The sequence below is a fragment of the Lissotriton vulgaris genome, chromosome 8 (genome assembly GCF_964263255.1).
Source record: "Lissotriton vulgaris chromosome 8, aLisVul1.2, whole genome shotgun sequence".
NCBI classification, from domain to species: Eukaryota; Metazoa; Chordata; class Amphibia; order Caudata; family Salamandridae; genus Lissotriton; species Lissotriton vulgaris.
This window is the reverse complement of record NC_141696.1, coordinates 328,581,455-328,599,864: the sequence shown is the minus strand read 5'-3', so window position 1 is coordinate 328,599,864 and position 18,410 is coordinate 328,581,455. Positions and strand designations below refer to the sequence as shown.

The 18,410-nt window shown below is 43.9% G+C and overlaps 1 protein-coding gene across 2 annotated transcripts in view; it reads left to right on the top strand.

The window, feature by feature from the left end:
* Window positions 1-18,410, top strand: part of CHD1L (chromodomain helicase DNA binding protein 1 like) — a 392,592-nt gene that overhangs the window by 114,869 nt on the left and 259,313 nt on the right. For both annotated transcript variants that reach the window (XM_086934085.1, XM_086934086.1), the window contains exons 10-11: window positions 1,122-1,218; window positions 8,984-9,057. In XM_086934085.1, the coding sequence (XP_086790211.1) occupies window positions 1,122-1,218; window positions 8,984-9,057 (171 nt within the window). The remainder of the gene's footprint in view (window positions 1-1,121; window positions 1,219-8,983; window positions 9,058-18,410) is intronic.

Here is an 18,410-nt window from a genome sequence, read left to right as displayed (position 1 = left end):
TCAAAAGCACTCTGAAGCATAATAAACAGTTTATCTCATAGATGCATTGTATACAAAAAAATAGCTTTTTTTCCTTCACTGCTGAAGGCTCTTTTGACTATTTTGGTTGAGTCTCAAAATTCAAGCCAGACCTATTGGCTTTGACAATATTTTTTGTTAATTTCAATTGCTTTACACTGATTTTGGAACGATTAAGATAAAACTTGACTTGTGCAGGTTGTTTGCAAACTTTTGTGTCGCATCGTTTTACTGTGCATGGCTCAAATGTGACAATGTGAATGTCGCAGGCACATTTTAATTTTGAAAAGCAAAATATTTATCCAAAATACACAAGTCTTGATACTGTGATTGATTCTACAGTTTTAGACAGTTCCTCAGATTATTATCCTACATGTGCAGGCTGTCGTCTTCTAATTTACTGCTCTTCTTGTGCCAATGTAAAAAAAGGAAAACTATTGTAATAAGTTACCAATCAAAAATGCATATGAGGTTATTTTTTTCCACACTTTTTGTTGAACTAGGGTGATATAGAATGTATATCAGCAAATGTGCCCTGTGAAACACAACCTAATTTTATAGTATCTTCATGCCATGGGTAAATACTGTTGATGTATCTCATGAAGGGGTGTGAGGCAGGAGATGAAAGGAACCCACAAATGACTTCATGTTGCAGCCTCTTACCTGCCAGATTTTTATGGTACAGTCCGTGTTCCTTATGAGAATTGTCAACATACTCTAATTTCAGCACTGATCAACATCGATTCCTCATTTTCTAGTAACTAATCTTATTTCGCTCTTGTATGGATCTAAATACATATATACAATCAACAAGAGAGAAAGGACTCGCAAGGCCACTCTTATACCCCTTATGAGTAGTAAATATAGATCAACAAAATAGTGACTATAAAAGCATCTCTAAATACACCAAAGGTTTCTAGGCCAGTAGACCAGCAGAGTGTGTTTCACTGAGAGTGGTCTATGTCCTGGCTCCCCAGCTGTCAGAGAAAAGTATAAACCAATCACCACCATTGTTATTTTTGAACTCCTCTAGTTGGCTATTTTTGAATTAACTGTGAGTCAGCCTTTATGCAGTACTAATGTCAATTTAATTTCTGTTTCAGGCGTTGAACCAGAACCTTTCGAAATTGGAGAGCACCTTGTGGAAGCTAGTGGAAAGCTTTATTTGTTAGATAAAATGTTGGCTTTCTTGTATGCTGGGTATGTAGTCGTTTTGTTGTTTATTATAAGATATACACATATGTATTTATACATACATATATATATATATACATACATTCATACACAAATAACTCTTAATGAATGGGTTTCTAAGGAGGAAAAGAGGCCATCTAACATTTTTAAATATACTTAAATAGTTCCACTTTTTTGATAAACTCCCAAGCACCCTTGATTATTGTAAAATATTCTGCATTCAAGTCCAATAGTATTCCTGAATTTTATTATTTCAATCTTACGAAATGGATCCGAATGTTTCTCGTAATCACAGAGCTATGTCTCTTTAAATCCACATTAAGCTGCTGGGGTCGCGTAACTAGTTAGCATGGACCACGGCTCCCAACGGCTTAATGTGGATTTGAAGATGTGTGGGCTTCTGATTTCAAAAAGCCTTTGGATCTGATTCAGAAGATTGAAATAATAAAATTCAGAAACGCTATTGGACTTGCTTGCTGAATATTTTATAATTTTCAGGGTTGCTCAGATATATATATATATATATATTATCCACCAATTCGTTCACTTGGAAGTGCACTCTTTGCACGGTTGGTGCTGGACAGTAGGGATGAACGTCCCCCTACTATAAATTATCCTCCAAAAGAAAATAATGTCCGCACTCGCTCAATTTGATAAGTTGGGATTTAATTAACAGAGACTTCAATACAGCCCCCTTCACCTACGCGTTTCGACCGTAGGTCTTGTTCCCAGTGTTGCCACTAGTCCCTTGTCTCTTTCTAGCTTATATACCTTCTAGTCCATTTAGCACATAATGGTGCATTCTGGGTGAGGTCTTTTTTCAATTACATTTGCAAATTTTACCGTTTGTTTTGCAGTGAGTCCCATAACAGTTTTAAGTTCTTTAGGTCACTTAGGTTTTTATTGATACCTTCCAATTGGTTCATAAGGTTATCTCATGCCACTATTTGTCGCTTTTCACGATAGGATCATCCCATCATTTCCTTTGTAGGGGTTTGCAGCGACAGACGATTGACAGGTAATCCATCTTGTGATTCTCAGACGTTTGCTGTCACTATGATGTTGTTTTATTTTGGGCTCAGTGCCCTTGCGATTTCCTTTTCAACCTACTGGTTTTTTCTATTTCTTAGATATAATGTTGGGCTCAATGCCCATATAGTCTTTTGATGTGACCTGTATTTTATCAAATTCTGGCATCCATGGTTTTTCAAGCAAAGAATCATAGTCCGATTCATGTCCCTCACATTCCTTTTCACAGGTGGACTTGCATTTCTTCGTCCATATTTAATCCCTTTGGTGTCGTAGTTTTAAATCTTATAATAAGGCGTGACTCCAAGCGTCTCAATTGGAGTTTTCTGTTCCCTCCTCTTTCATCTGGAAGAATGGTTGCTAGACCGCTGTAGCGTACATCTTTCCATGTTTTTCCTGTATTTTGGAGCATGTGTTTCGCTATAGTGTAAGTCATGTCGCCATTTTGAATGGCTCTGATGTGTTCTAGTATCCTTTTCTGTAAAGGGCAGATAGTCATTCCAATATAATGTTTTCCGCATGCACACGTCAGCATATATACCACATGCGTGGTCTTGCATGTGATAGCATCCTCGATATTGAAGATCTTTCCTTGTGGGTCTATCAATGATTTTAATGATTGCCCTATTGTGCATGCCTTGCATTGATGGCATTTGTTGAAGCCTTTTTGCCTAGATGTTAACCAGTCCTTTTTCTTCTTTAACTTGAAATGACTCCTTACTAGTTTGTCTTGTATTGAGGGTGGTTTCCTAAATGTCATAAGGGGATACTCGCCAATTTGACCACCGATGTTAGGATCCTTCTTGATGACATTCCAATATTTATTCAATATTCTTCTTACATTTTGACTCTCTTTACTGTATGTTATAATCATCCTTATAGGTTCAGGTTGTACTTGTGTCTTCTCACCTTTCATTTTGTTGATCAAAGTTTGTGTTCTGCTCAATGCTCTGGCCTTGAGTTCTCCTTTTCTTACATCGTTGTACTTGTATCCTCTTTTTAGGAATCTATTGGTGGTTTCTTTGTACTTGCGGTTCATCTCTTTCATATTGGAACAATTTCTTTTCATACGGATGAACTCCCCATAGGGGATGCTTCTTTTCAGGATTTCAGGATGGAAGCTGTCTCCATGTAGTACACTGTTTGTAGCTGTACTTTTTCGGTGTACTGTTGTTTCTAATTGTCCGTTTTCTACATACACTATAGTATCCAAAAAGACTATTTCCTTATTGCTGATGGCCGATGTGAATCTTAGCCCCATTTCGTTGTTGTTAAGTTCATTTAGATACTCAGTGAATTCCTTATCTGTTCCGTTCCAGATAAGGAACAAATCATCGATGAAACGAAGCCAAAGTATGACTTTTGATGTATAATGTTCATTCTCCTCCCTCCAAGCTATTGTTCTTTCCCACCAACCCATTTCTAGGTTGGCGTAGCTCGGAGAAAATTAAACCCCCATGGCGGTTCCGCATCGTTGAGCATAATATGTCTTGTTGAAAAGAAAGATGTTATTATTCAGACATAATTCTGTAATTTCTTTGATCATCCGCCAGTGCTGTAATTCCTCCAGGGGTTTTTGTTTGAAGAAGAATTCCATTGCCGTTAGGCCCATGCTGTGAGTTATAGAAGTGTATAAGTACACTACATCGATGGTTGCAAGTTGGTATCCTTCTACCCATGCGATGTTCATCAAATTTCGTAAGAAGTCTCCTGTGTCCTTTATATATGATGTCAGTGTGGGGACTATCGGTGCCAGGAAGTGGTCCACATAAATAGAAAGAATCTCATATATTGAACCGCAGCTTGCTATGATGGGTCTTCCAGGAGGTCTCCTTAATGTTTTGTGCACTTTCGGCAGAAAGTACATTGTTGGCATAATACGGTCTTCGGTAGTTAGGAATTGCACTTCCTGGTCTGTTAATAATCCTTGGTTGTGCCACTTTGTGAGCTTGCTGTTTAATTCTACAAACAACTCGTTGATCGGATTCTTTTTTAATTTTTCATAATTTTTTGTCTCACCTAATTGGCGCATAGCTTTCTGCATATAGTCAGTCTTTTCCATTATGACTATATTACCGCCTTTATCGGTGGGTTTGATTTCCAATGAATCATTCTCCATCAGAGACTTCAGTGCTTTACGTTCCAGGATTGACGTTAAAATTTGCAAATGTAATTAAAAAACTACCTCACCCAGAATGCACCATTATGTGCTAAATGGACTACAAGGTATATAAGCTAGAAAGAGACAAGGGACTAGTGGCAACACTGTGAACAAGACCTGCGGTCGAAACGCGTAGGTGAAGGGGGCTGTATTGAAGTCTCTGTTAAATAAACCCAACTTATCAAATTGAGCGAGTGCGTACATTATTTTCTTTTGATGGAAATATATATATATATATATATATATATATATATATGTGTGTATTCACTGAAAAATGACATCATTAATAACATCACTGATGACATCATCCAGCTTCTTTTTTTACACATTTCTCTATGAACTAGTTTGGCATTAGAGGCTCGAAAGTAAGTACAAAATAGCACCGAATGATATGAAGCTTTATTAATGCCATCACTGATACAACTCCCTTAGCTGTAACACGCATATGTTATGGCAAACATTGACCCTCTACCATACACTTCTTGAGTAGCCTAGTTCACATTAACAATCAACCACAGATGTATGGAAAACCCTCATTATTTGTAAAGAAAAGAGGTACCCCCGACTAAAGTTCCTAAACCGGGGCAAGTAGGTCATGTGTGAAACAAGTACACTTAGGAAGAAGAAAATATTACTTCTGGACCTAAACAAACAGCACAATACAACCAAATCAAATACAGTGTCAATATACAGTGAACAACAACTGACTCTATATGTTTTTTTATAAAGATACATTTTCTTTTTATTATAATTAAAGAATCAAAAAGTTTGTCTGGCAATTACACTGATCAAATTTGGTTGCCTAAACATTTATTTATACTGTGTTTAAATTTGATTACTTATTTTCACAGTTTTTACAGTTCTGAATTAATTGATTGATTTAAGTAACACATTTACAATATAAAAACATTCAATGATGACATGACTTTGAGCTCTAGTATATCCTACGTGCATTTCCGCTATCAGCCTTCATCAGGAAGCCATGAATAAACTTGAATCAGAACCTCATGGTGGATGTGAATCACTCTAACATCCGGATTGAATAGTATCAACGACTGTGGCCTTGCTGCCAAACTATAGATGCCCAAAACTTAGCAATGCAGATAGAGCTATACAGATGGTCTGGAAAATGTACCAGCCAACCAGTACCTAATGTGTCAATATAAATAAACTGGATACAACCCTGATCAATAACACAAATTACTCAGAACGGTGTTTCTTCAACTTCAATCACGCAGTAAGTCGTTGAAATACCCCCTAAGCTCATATATCGAATACACTTGTATTGTACGATCACTTTGGAATTGCAGCAAAGGTGCACAGGGTCCGTCTAACTCCAAACGATGTACTAAGGGGTCTTCTTAATCCTGTGTACGCCGCTGCCGGGGACGTGTGATCACTCCTTGCAAAGCTACGGTGTGCTCAGCCAGGAAAACCCTCATTACACATGGTGTTAAATATGTATACAGCTGTTCAGAGAAAGCCAAGTTCCACAAGATACTCAACGTCTGTTCCAAAATGAATGCCCTACTACGGACAGCGTGTGTGTTTCCATATCGAAAGTTGTTTCACTCTATAACTTCTTGTTTCCTTCAATACCAGTTGATTTTCCAGCCCTGCCTGCACTACTTGGTTGCAAGAACTCTTAGTTGCAGCTCTTTTTATGTCCATTCATTAAATGTCCTCTTCCTTAAGTTATTGAATGACCTGGAGATCCGTAGTACCATCATGACCTAGAATTGCAAACAGGCATTTGTTCTCTTTGTGTCTGGTGCTCCCCTTCTCATCTCTTTTCTCTTTCCCAGCAGGCAGTGTTACTGGTTCTACCAGCATACCAGTGTGCTATTACATCACTAAGTGATATACCCAATGTAGTAGTCTAATGTATTAAAACCCTATTTAACTTTTTCAATGGTTTTAGTGCAGCAGTGTCCCGTGTATGATGTACAGTTATGTCCCCTGACTTGTGTGTCCGAAATACATATCTGTGATCCCTGTTTTGAGATCATGCCACACACCACTCTCATGTGCATGCAATGCCCTTGGCCTGGTCTTTTGACAATTATAGGTTCTGGACCTAGTCCTCAACCGGGAAGGGTGCACCAAGGGCATCCTCATAATGACATTGGGGGTTTCATGTGTGGAGTGCAGTGGTCGCAGCGTAACATGGTTGATGTCTTATAGTGTCCATCTTGTACATGCGAGACATGAATGCACTCTTAGAGGCCCATTTATATGATGTTACGCTGCTCACAGTGAACCCGGAACCCTGAATGTGAGAGCCAGTGCATTGTGCCTGTGTGCTAGACTTGATAGTGTGCCATGCATGAGTGATACAGGTGTGCCAGTTCAATTTTGGCAACTCACAGCCCGGACCAGAGTACAATACGGACGAGATCTTGCTTTCTCTAGACAGCACATGCATACTGCTGGCCTCTCCTAGATGGGATGGGTGAACACCAGCCATTTTGCTTTCCTTAGAAGTGCCAGGGCCCTTCCTGATACATTAGACTGTAAATAACTCTGACTTCAGCTGCCATTAGGTATATGGCAGGGGATACAGGGAGAAGCCTGCAATATCTGTTGTTAGCTATAGGAACCATATGAAGAGGCAGAGATTCTTGCCGTTCTTCCTGACCTCTGAGGTGGATTCAATCTGCTGCCACATCTTTGTTCTTCTGTGGTTGTCACTCCACCTTGAGACTTTCCTGCTTGGCAGTGCATCCTGGCAGACAGAGGCCAGGCCCGGAATATGGCCTGGCTAGTACACATAAAATGGGCACTGACCCAAATTGGTTCCAAGGAAGCAGACCTGGAATACGCATCCTCTCTGTGAAACTGGTATAAAGATGTGAGCTCAAGATCCATTGTTCTTTGTTGTGGTCTCTTCTACAGAAGAGGGGCTACTCCGCAGAGTCCTCAGGGACTACTAAACATCCAGCAATTGGTGTCGTACTAACATCCATCTCCCTAGAGGCAAAGCAACATCCCCAGAAGTTCGTTCTGAAGGTGGAATTACTGGTTGCAAAGATATCTTAGCTGTGAACAAGGGAAGGAAGCTTCAGCCCTGCAGTAGAAGTGGTTCTTGGAAGGGACTGCTGTAACTGACCCTGGTGTAGAGTCCATCTGACAAAGTTTCACGAAGCAAATGCGCAAAAAGGCTTGTGGTACTTCTGGATCAGGCAGTTCAACCTTCATCATTTATCTCCATTGTAGTTGCCAGGCAACTGGGCTGTGTTGCCCATTTGAATGGCCTTAATGAAGTTTGGATAAGCACCTGGTGATGGCCCGCGAGCCCCACATGAGGCTGGAGTGACAGCAGTATTGCTATGTGAGTCGGTGGGTGGCCTGTCTGGACGATTAAGTGACCCGAGGGGTAACCTGGGAGCACCTTGTGAAGAATCAAGGTCATTGCTTCGAGACACTATGTACCGAACATAGTGCCTGACTTCCACCTTGCCTAAGAATCGCCATCTGTGGAAATGTGGCTGTTGTGCTGAAGAAGAAGAGCCAAGTACTTATAAGCATGTTGGAGTGAGCCGCGTCGTGAATCAAGTGCCCACAGCAGCACTGATGTGAGCTGCGCCGTGAATCTAATACCCACCAAAGCACTGGAATGAGCAGACTGCCAGGTTCCGCCCAGAGGCTTCTGTTGCCAGTAAGATCCTGCTGCCTAAGGAGGGCCAACCAAGGCTCAGTGATGCTGGTAGGCACTTGATGAGAGTCTGAATGGGCCTTGGTGGAAGAGACTAAGTGCTAAGACTAGATCAAAATTGGGGGGGGGGGGGGGGGGGAGTACAAGCTGAATCCCCCAGTCTTTCTCGAACACTGAACCTCGATGTGAACTCAGAGTCAGGGGGACCCACAAGGGGCAGGAGAAGAGCTTGAGGCAGAAAGCCTTGATCGCACAAAGGCTTGCACCCGTGAACTGAGTATTCGTGCATTATTGATTGTGTAGTGTAATTCTGTTTTATGTGTAATAAATTACCTACATTGACTACAAAGAGAAGCACTGGGCCGGACACTGATTTTATTATGCTTCTAGTTGTTGGTGGGTATCAATTCTTGAGCCTGAGTTACCCCAATACTAACATCTCCGAGAAGCCTATGACTGCTCTCCCTCGCTATTACTGTGAAACCAAGTGCGAAAGGACTGTTCTTGGCCCAGTTTCCAGAGCTGTAGAAGGGCAGGTCCTACAAGAGCAGTGGTAAAAGGCCTCAACCTCCACAGTTGGGGCCTGGTAACCCTTGTTTGCCCCAAGACCTCCTGAAAGGGTTCTGACAAACATTCTTAGTTGGCTTTGATCAGTTATAATTTTAAATAATGTCCTCATGTGCCATACTTATGTTGACCTAGAATACCTTGTATCTTCCTTTGTAAAATATATGTTTATAACTGTTATTTCTCCATCCTACTTCGATAATACTTAAGCAGATCACAGTTAGCCTATCTTTCCTTGGATTTTAAACAATCTGTTTTAAAAAACAAAATCTTAAAATTGCCTTAATGTTTTCACGTGGTTGTTTATATCGTGGTTGACCCCACAAAAGGGCATTATGGCTTATGTTTTGTTTCCTCAGAGACCATCGTGTTTTGATATTCTCTCAGATGACCCGAATGTTGGATATTCTACAAGACTACTTGGAATACAGAGGTAAACTTTGTTTGTTTTCAAAAACATTTTAAGGTTGAGACTTGCAAACCATTCAGTTTAAATGCATTGTAGTAAATTAGGGATTCAGGTCAGGTAAAATTATGTTCAACCCATTGCTAGCAGAATTCAAAGTCCTTTAACCAGGTGTGTTTTTTTCCCTATGCCAGTGTTCTGTATGTTGAAACTTCACGTCTTTCAATCAATCAATCAACAAAATGTGTATAGCGCGCTACTCACCCGAAAAGGTCTCAAGGCGCTGATGGGGAGGGGGGGGGTCCATCACCACCCCCTGTTGTTTAATTATTTAGTCCACCATAAGCGTGGAAGGGTATACTCAGACGTGAGTCCCTTGCTCATTGCACCATCAGGATGCAAGCAAGCCGGGCCGAAGACGGCTGAAATGCCAGAAACCTGTCCCCGGTAGCTTGTTTCCTTCCCAGTGAAAGAATTGGCTTGGTAGTTTGGTTTGCCCTGTTCCCATGATGCACTGGGCCAGGGACAGACTAATTTGCATATAGCCAGGTTCTGAGCTGGGATGGTGCAGTGAGTTAAAAAACGGTGTTGGATTAAGCCCTGATCTCTTGACTGGGTGAGAGTATTCTGCTTAATTCAGAAACTCTGTCCATCACCACCCCTTGTTGTTTAATTATTTTGTCCACCATAAGCGTGGAAGGGTATACTCAGACGTGAGTCCCTTGCTCATTGCACCATCAGGATTCAAGCAAGCCAGGCCGAAGACTGCTGAAATGCCAGAAACCGGTCCCCGGTAGCTTGTTTCCTTCCCAGTGAAAGAATTGGCTTGGTAGTTTGGTCTGCCCTGTTCCCATGATGCACTGGGCCAGGGACAGACTAATTTGCATATAGCCAGGTTCTGAGCTGGGATGGTGCAGTGAGCTAAAAAACGGTGTTGGATTAAGCCCTGATCTCTTGACTGGGTGAGAGTATTCTGCTTAATTCAGAAACTCTGTCCATCACCACCCCCTGTTGTTTAATAAAACCCTCTTGCCTAATTCTAAACTCTCCTTTTATTACATATACGTCACTCCTAAAGTAGGCCTTGGTATCCCAATGGGCAGGGTGCATTGTAATTGAAAGGTTAGACATGTATGTTTTAGTTTTACATGTCCTAGTAGTAAAAAAAACTACAAAATTAGTGTTTTACTACTATGAGGCCTACCCCTTCCATAGGATAACATTGGAGAGTCCGTATCACATTTAATAATTTGTAATTTCCAATTGGGAGCAGGCAGTTGGTCATGTATGGTGTATTTAGAATTGTAATGAAAATCCTATTTATTGCTAAAGTTGGGTTTTTGATTCCAATTTTGAAAATGCCACTTTTAGAAAGTTGGCATTTTCCTGACCTTAGCCCTTTTGTGCCTGCAGCCGTCCTTGGGACACGTGACTGGGTGTAATTGACATAATTTGTGAATTCCTCCCAGACAGTCACACAATAGAGGGATTAGGTGTGCCTAAATGGCCCATCTGCTGGTAGGATGGGGGTGGGGGAGCAAGCTGAGCACCGACCAACTTGCAACTGAATAGGGAGTGCTCTGCCTTCATACAAATGACCTATCACCTCCACATTGTCACTACAGCCACCTTGGATCCAGGGTATGGGAATCAGGAAATACCACGTACTTCAAACACATTGTCTAGAAACATCTCCCATCTTCCAGAAGGAAGACACCAGGGTATAAAAATAGGACCTCAAACACCAATTCTTCAGTTCACTATTGGACCTGTGGACGGACTCTCTGAGGACTGCCTGCTGCTTTTACCGGCTGTGCATGCTGCAAGCCTGCTTTTCTGTACCTAGAAGGACTGCTTTGTAGCCTGGAGCCTGCCTTGAACCTTCAGAGGCCAGCCCTGCTGTTGAGCCCTGCATCTCTACCTGAACTCAGGACTACCTATGTGACTCCAAGGGCTAGTTTGCTGGTCTCCTGTTTCACAGGGACACCAAAGGCTCCCACCATCTTGACCCCCCGGTTGAACCAAGCCTGAGTGAGTCCCGAACCCCCTAGTGGCGTCCCACCACTTCTGGACATTTGTTTTTAGTGCTGAAGGTGCCCAGACGGCCAAATCCCCAAACCGAGGACTTTGACTGAAGGATCTCTAACGACAGCACTCCTTCCTTGGACACCTACGGCAGCCTTGCTCTGCTGAACTTTACCTTCTCAGAAAATGTTTCTCAAAATGTCTTCTAAGTCCAAAGGTAAGTGCTGACTGGGCCCAATCCACGGCTTGTCTCTAAACCGCGCTCCATCGCGTTCTGCCTTATTTTTTTTATTTTGATTCGGTCTCGTGCGACTAGATATCCACGGTTGCTGCTTTGATCTTTTAGGCGCTAGTTTTTACCAAAAAAAATTGATTCATGACTGGTTCTACTGATTCAATTTTTGTTGTTTTCGTGTCAAATTATTTACTAACATTTATTCTATTTTTCTAAATTGGTGTGCACATTTTCTAGTGTTGTGTTTTCACTTTATTACTGCTTGTGTGCTGCATAAATACTTTACACATTGCCTCCAAGTTACGTTTCGCTGCTTTTTGTGCCAAGCTACCCAGGGTTTAGTACAGGTTAATTTAGTGACTTTTTGTGCTTCACTCCGCAAGGGATTGTGGCTGTTGCTTGACCAGGGCTCAAACCTCAGTCAACCAATAACCCAATTACTCACAAATGTTCTTTGTTTTAGTGGTATGTCTACTCCTATTCTCACTCACCGATGGCTGTCAAGCCCAGTACAAGAGTTCTGTTAGTCAGTAGATATAATTAGTAAATATAATTAGGTCTCATTTGGCAATTCTTTGCACATTGCTATCAAATTCAGAAGTTAGTCACAGTTCTTCCTCCTCCAGCATGCCCTGGTAACCTCTTTCTGACATGCCTGTTTCAAAGCCTTGGTTCCCTAGAAGTGGGCTGCGGAGGTGGATAAGTGGTGATTCTCTTATTCTGGGCAGCCTTGATCCAGTAAATCAGACAAATTTTGGTGGAATTTAGTATGGGACCTTGAAGTCTATGGCTTCTTAAGGGCAGCCATAGTAAGTGCGGCAAGGGTACTCTACTTGCATCTTGCTCCAACCATCACCAGGGCTTCTCTTTATTTGAGGTGCACCAGGTGTGTCAGAGCTATTGGCACAGCTAGAATATATCTGTCATTATCAGGTCCTACTAAGCCTCTGCCTGTCAAGGTTCTACATGATAATGACTCAGAGATTTGTGGTTTCTTATTACTTTATTTAGATTTCCAAATTTTCCTCTGGATAGTTTTACTGGTTTCAGATAAAAAGATTACTGGTAGAGTCCTGTCGAGCTGTAGCAGTCTAGGCATTGAATTAATCTTGACGCAGTTAATCCTCCCTGTCCATAAACTTTCAAGCTTCCCCAACCTGTAAATATCTTTGTATAGCGTGTCAAGCAATGGTGGAAAGTTACTATTGTAGAGTTTGCATATCACAGAGGAGATAAGCACTCCCAGATTCTCAATGCCAATAGAGGCCCAGTCAAAACTGTATTGTGATATCACCGCTTTACTTTCTCCTTTTGGCTTCACAAACCCCCATGCCCTTAGATATCTGATAATTGACCTTAAAACCGGTCACTGCTTTAAATCTTTGCATCTCCAACAGTAGGGTGGGAAAGAGGTAGTCCTGTTGATAAAAAAAATCAAAATAATGTTTTTCACAAACAAAGCTAATTTCATCTGACCAGCCTTCGAGGGTGTACCTGTTATTTCAGGATTCACCATTACCTTTTGAAGAAGAGTCTCCATAGTCAGGGCAAACAAGGATAGGGATAACGGGCATCTCTGTCTCGTGCTCCTCACCAGTACAATATGGTCTTAAAAATGTGATCCTATTTTCAACCTGGTAAAAGGAATGTTAAAGTTGGCTAGGATCAGAGAGCTGAGCTTTGGCCCCACACCAGATTTGCCGAGGTTATTTGAATTACGCCCTGTTGACCATGTCAGAAGCCTTCTCAGGGTCCATCAAGAGAAGGAGTAACTGGTTGTTGTAACAGTGGCTTTATTCATTATATTGAGAGCTAATTTGATGTTGTGTCTAGTCTCTCCGTCCCTAACAAAACCTGCTTGGTGAGGTGAGTTGAGGGTAGGCCATATGTTTACCGTTCTTGAGGTTAAAATCCTGGTATAGATCTTGGTGTCGCTATTTACAAGGGTGATTGTTAATTAGGAGGTGCAAGACTCTGGGGTTCTTATCAGGCTTTAATATTCATGTAAGAGTCGACTTCATTATACTCTGTTTGACTGTACTCTTTTCTGCACACAAGTTGAAATTCTTTATCAGTAGAGGGGCGAGAATGTCAGCAAAGGTATTTTAAATGGAATTCGGGAATCCAGCTTGTCCCGGGGCTTTATTTTTCAGCAGTGATTTAATTACATCTCTTACATTTTGAGATTCAAGACGGTAATGGTTCGGTTGTCATTCCAGCTCATTTATTACATTCATATTTCTTATTTGTGCCCCCTTCAGGCCTTCTTTAATTCACTTCCTCCTTCATATCATTCTCAGATGTTCTACTCTCTTTCTCAGAGAATCCTGGAAAGTTGGGTGCAATTGCTCCAAGTAGTAAACTGTCTCAGTATCCACCCCAAGCAAAATTAAACTTCAACAAAAAAATAAACATCATCCATCCCGTTTTGTAGGCTATCCTGTGTTAAATGCATGGAGAAGTGTGGCTCAATGGTTAGAGCGGCAGACCCTGATGCAGAGGTCTTGCCCGGGACCAGGGTTCAATACCCCGCCTCGGCGGGTCTTGGGCTCAAAAATTCCACGGACCTGATAATTCTTGCCTCTGTGCCTATTCCAATCATGGAGTCCCACTCTGCAACTCTGGGCAATAGATTGCTTAATCTCCACAACGGCCGCCACAACGCTAAGGATGCCTGGCCGTCACCTTGGGGGTGCCCAGGAGTGGACGCCTCACAGGGAAAGCCAGGATGGGTTCCACAGCGGTATTCGTACAAGCGCCTTGAGACCCTTGCGGGTGAGTAGTGTGCTATACAAGTATAAATTTACATTTACAATGCATCACAAAGAAACTTAGCAATTAATGTATTTTTTAAAAAACATTGGACGAATTCGATCCATCTCGCCACTGTGGGGTGGGCAAGCGGTGTGGGAGTCCACATCCTTTTCACCTGCTGGACCCAACCATCCATATGTGCCTGGTTCAACATCCTCCTGCAGTTATCACTCTCTTGTTGGAGACTTTAGTCCAACCGCCCTTCATACACCCGTCCTCTTCTGGCCCAACAACAACCTCTCAGGCTCGCCATGCCTAGCCTCCACTGTGCTGTTGGTGAGGAGGGAGAGCTCTAAACGGCTTCCTTGTCCACACTCGGGACGCCTTCCACTCCTCATCAGCCCGATGGCTGTTTTATTTTTCAAAGGAAGGCCACTGCTGCCTCCTTTTTACCACTTGGGCCTCACTCTCTCCCACAGCTCACTTTCTGTCTGTTAGGACCAGGCTTTGCATGCAGGAGTAGGATGCAAGCCCAGCTGCATCACTACTGACTTTTCCATCCGCGCAAATTGGTATGCCAATGCCTTCCCTATTGGTATGCGATGGTGCAAATCTTGAAGTCTTTTGACAAGTGCACGCTGCATCAGGTGAGTTTAAAACCTGTTTCCCCACTTCCCCTATATAAATCATGGTTTCAAAGATTCTCCAATATCTCACCCTGCCAGTGCTCTAATTGCTGTAAGCCTGTAAATTCAGAATATTCACAATTCTCATATGTATGGATAATGAACCATATAATTGAATTGAAACTGCATTGGCTGGAAAGCCTGTGCCACCTAATTTGGGGTGCTATGTATAAAATTCATACCTCATACAAACAAGTAGAGAGCATTGTTGCAGGCTTTGTGACTAGGTTTGCACAAAGGTGGAATAGGGCAGGCACCAGGTGATCAAAAAAATGAGGATACTCTGGGAGGCATACAACATTCTATTAGTGTAGTATCTTCATTTCTAGAAAGTGTTTGGCTGCCCACATACCGTGTGAGACTGCCGGTGACCACAGGGTGTTGATTGGGGCCCAAACAAAACCAGACACCCAGAGTGGGGTTAGATTATCTTCATGTAGATCTGTTTGGTCAGTATTTTTAAGTTTAACACAGCAAAAACATTTTGTTACGAAGAATACACAAAGATAGGCTTCATGACCGCCCCTGCATCCATTTCGTTTTTGGAAACCTTTAGCAACTGCCTGTTTGAAGTGTTTATAACATTTTGGAGCAGCCCATGGCGTTTTGTGGATGCTTACATTTTAAAGTGGTGATTGGCAAAGAAAGTAGCCTGTCTTTAGGTTCAGCATCACTGCTCTCTTCTCTCAAACCTCCCACAAGCAGTGACCATTACCCATGCATAAACACACCTCCAGTCATCCCTGTGTGCCACCAGCGTAATGCAGTGCTTTTCTTTATCGTGCAATGTCTTTCGCTATCTGCCAACTCTCATAGTGCTGCGGGAGGAATCCTCATGCAAGATGGCTGCCACTGCATCAGTTAGACTCCGAGATGTCTTACATGAAGGGATTCCCCTCTTTAAAATACCTGCCATGTACATGTGTGTATTCCCCTGACTTTACAAGTGTTTTCATTTGATCCTCAAGGGAGTACCCTCATCTAAGTTAGCCAGTCTGTCAAGCCGTTGATGCAAAGTCTGTGATCATCAATAAGAGGACAGCGTGTGTTTGTCCCCAAGTTGATGTTCGAAGAACATGTTGAGGTGTCTCTGCTCCTAGACATTTTTACATGCAATCAATTGTGATATGTGCCTTGTAGGATTTGAATTGTCCCTTTGACGAAACTACAAGCAAGGAAAACAAGCATTAGAAATGCAATAGGTCTCGCAGCATTAGAGTTAGTGCTTTTAGAATTGTTTATAGGTTTTTTGTTGTAAATCTTTTGCATTTGATTTGTTTGTAGGCAATGCAAAAGAATTACAAATCAAAAAAGCAATAAGCAAATGTAAAAGCTTTAACTAAAAATCCTGCGAGACCTATTGCACTGTGTGTGAGTGAGGTGTTGAGGGTGAGTGAGGTGTTGAGGGTGAGTGTGAGTGAGAGTGAGTGAGGGTGAGGGTGAGAGAGTGTTATTGTGAGTTAGGGTGAGGAGTTGAGGGTGGATGAGGGTGAGGGTGAGGTGTTGAGGATGAGTGAGGATGAGTGAGGGTGAGTGAGGGGTCGAGGGTGAGTGAGGGTGAGTGAGGGTGAGTGAGGGTGAGTGAGGGTGAGGGTGAGTCAGAGTGAGTGAGGGTGAGGCGTTGAGGGTGAGGCGTTGAGGGTGAGGTGTTGAGGGTGAGGTGTTGAGGGTGAGGTGTTGAGGGTGAGGTGTTGAGGGTGAGGTGTTGAGGGTGAGGTGTTGAGGGTGAGGTGTTGAGGGTGAGGTGTTGAGGGTGATTGAGTGGGATTGAGTGAGGGTGAGGTGTTGAGGGTGAGTGAGTGAGGGTGAGGTGTTGAGAGTGAGTGAGGTTGAGGTGTTGAGGGTGAGGGTGTGAGGTGTTGAGGGTGAGTGTTTGAGGGTGAGGGCGAGTGAGGTTGAGGGGGTGAGGTGTTGAGGGGGTGAGGGTGAGGTATTGAGGGTGTGTCATTGAGCGTGAGGCTGAGGTGTAGAGTGTGAGTGAGAGTAAGAGTGAGGGTGATTGAGTGTTTTAGTGTTAGTGAGGGTGAGGTATTGAGGGTGAGTGAGGGGAAGGGTGATTGTGGGATTGAGAGTTAGTGAGGGTGAGGTGTTGAGTGTTAGTGATGGTGAGGTGTTGAGGGTGAGTGAGGGTGAGGGTGAGTGAGGGGGAGGGGGAGGCGTTGAGGATGAGTGAGGTGTTTAGGGTGAAGTGTTGAGGGTGTGGGTGAGGAATTGAGGGTGAGGGAGGGTGAGTGTGGGTGAATGTTTGAGGGTGATGTGGTGATGGTGGATGCGGTGGTGGTGGTGGATGCGGTGGTGGTGGTGGTGGATGGGGTGGTGGTTGTGGATGTAGTTAGTGGTGGTGGGTGTGGTGGTGGTGGATGTGGTGGTGGTGGTGGTGGATGTGGCGGTGGTGGATGTGGTGGTGGATGTGGCGGTGGAGGTCATGGTGGATGTGGAGGTGATGGTGATGGTGGATGTGGTGGTGGATGTGGTGGATGCGGTGGTGGTGGTGGATGCGGTGGTGGTGGGAGTGGTGGATGGGATGGTGGTTGTGGTGGATGTGTTGGTGGATGTAGGTGGATGTGGTGGTGGATGTAGGTGGATGTGGTGGTGGATGTAGGTGGGTGTGGTGGTGGATGTAGGTGGGTGTGGTGGATGTGGTGGTGGTGGATGTGGATGTCATGGTGGATGTGGCGGTGGATGTCATGGTGGATGTGGAGGTGACGGTGGATGTGGTGGATGTGATGGTGGATGTGGTGGTGGTGGATGCGGTGGATGTGGTGGTGGATGCGGTGGTGGTGGTAGTGGTGGATGGGGTGGTGGTGGTAGTGGTGGATGGGGTGGTGGTTGTAGTGGATGTGGTGGTGGATGTAGGGGTGGTGGGTGTGGTGGATGCGATGGTGGTGGATGTGGCGGTGGATGTCATGGTGGATGTGGAGGTGATGGTGGATGTGGTGGTGGATGCGGTGGTGGTGAATGCATGCAGTGGTGGTGGATGGGGTGGTGGTGGTGGATGCGGTGATGGATGGGGTGGTGGTTGTGGTGGTGGATGTAGTGGTGGTGGGTGTGGTGGTGGATGTAGTGGTGGTGGGTTTGGTGGATGTGGCGGTGGATGTCATGGTGGATGTGGCGGTGGATGTCATGGTGGATGTGGAGGTGGTGGTTGTGGATGTGGTGAAAGTGGTGGTGGATGTGGTGGTGGAAGTGATGGTGATGGGTGAGGTGGTGGATGTGGTGGTGGATGCGGTGGAAGTGGTGGATGTGGTGGTGGATGTGGAGGTGGTGGATGCGGTGCTGGTGGAAGTGGTGGTGGTGGTGGATGTGGCGGTGGATGTCATGGTGGATGTGGCGGTGGATGTCATGGTGGATGTGGAGGTGGATGTGATGGTGGATGTGGTGGTGGATGCAGTGGTGGTGGTAGTGGTGGATGGGGTGGTGGTTGTAGTGGATGTGGTGGTGGATGTAGGGGTGGTGGGTGTGGTGGTGGATGCGGTGGTGGTGGATGTCATGGTGGATGTGGGGGTGATGGTGGATGTCATGGTGGATGTGGTGGTGATGGTGGATGTGGTGGTGGATGCGGTGGTGGTGGATGCGGTGATGGTGGATGCGGCGGTGGTGGTGGATGCGGTGGTGGTGGAGGCGGTGGTGGTGGTGGATGGGGTAGTGGATGTGGTGGTGGATGTAGTTGGTGGTGGTGG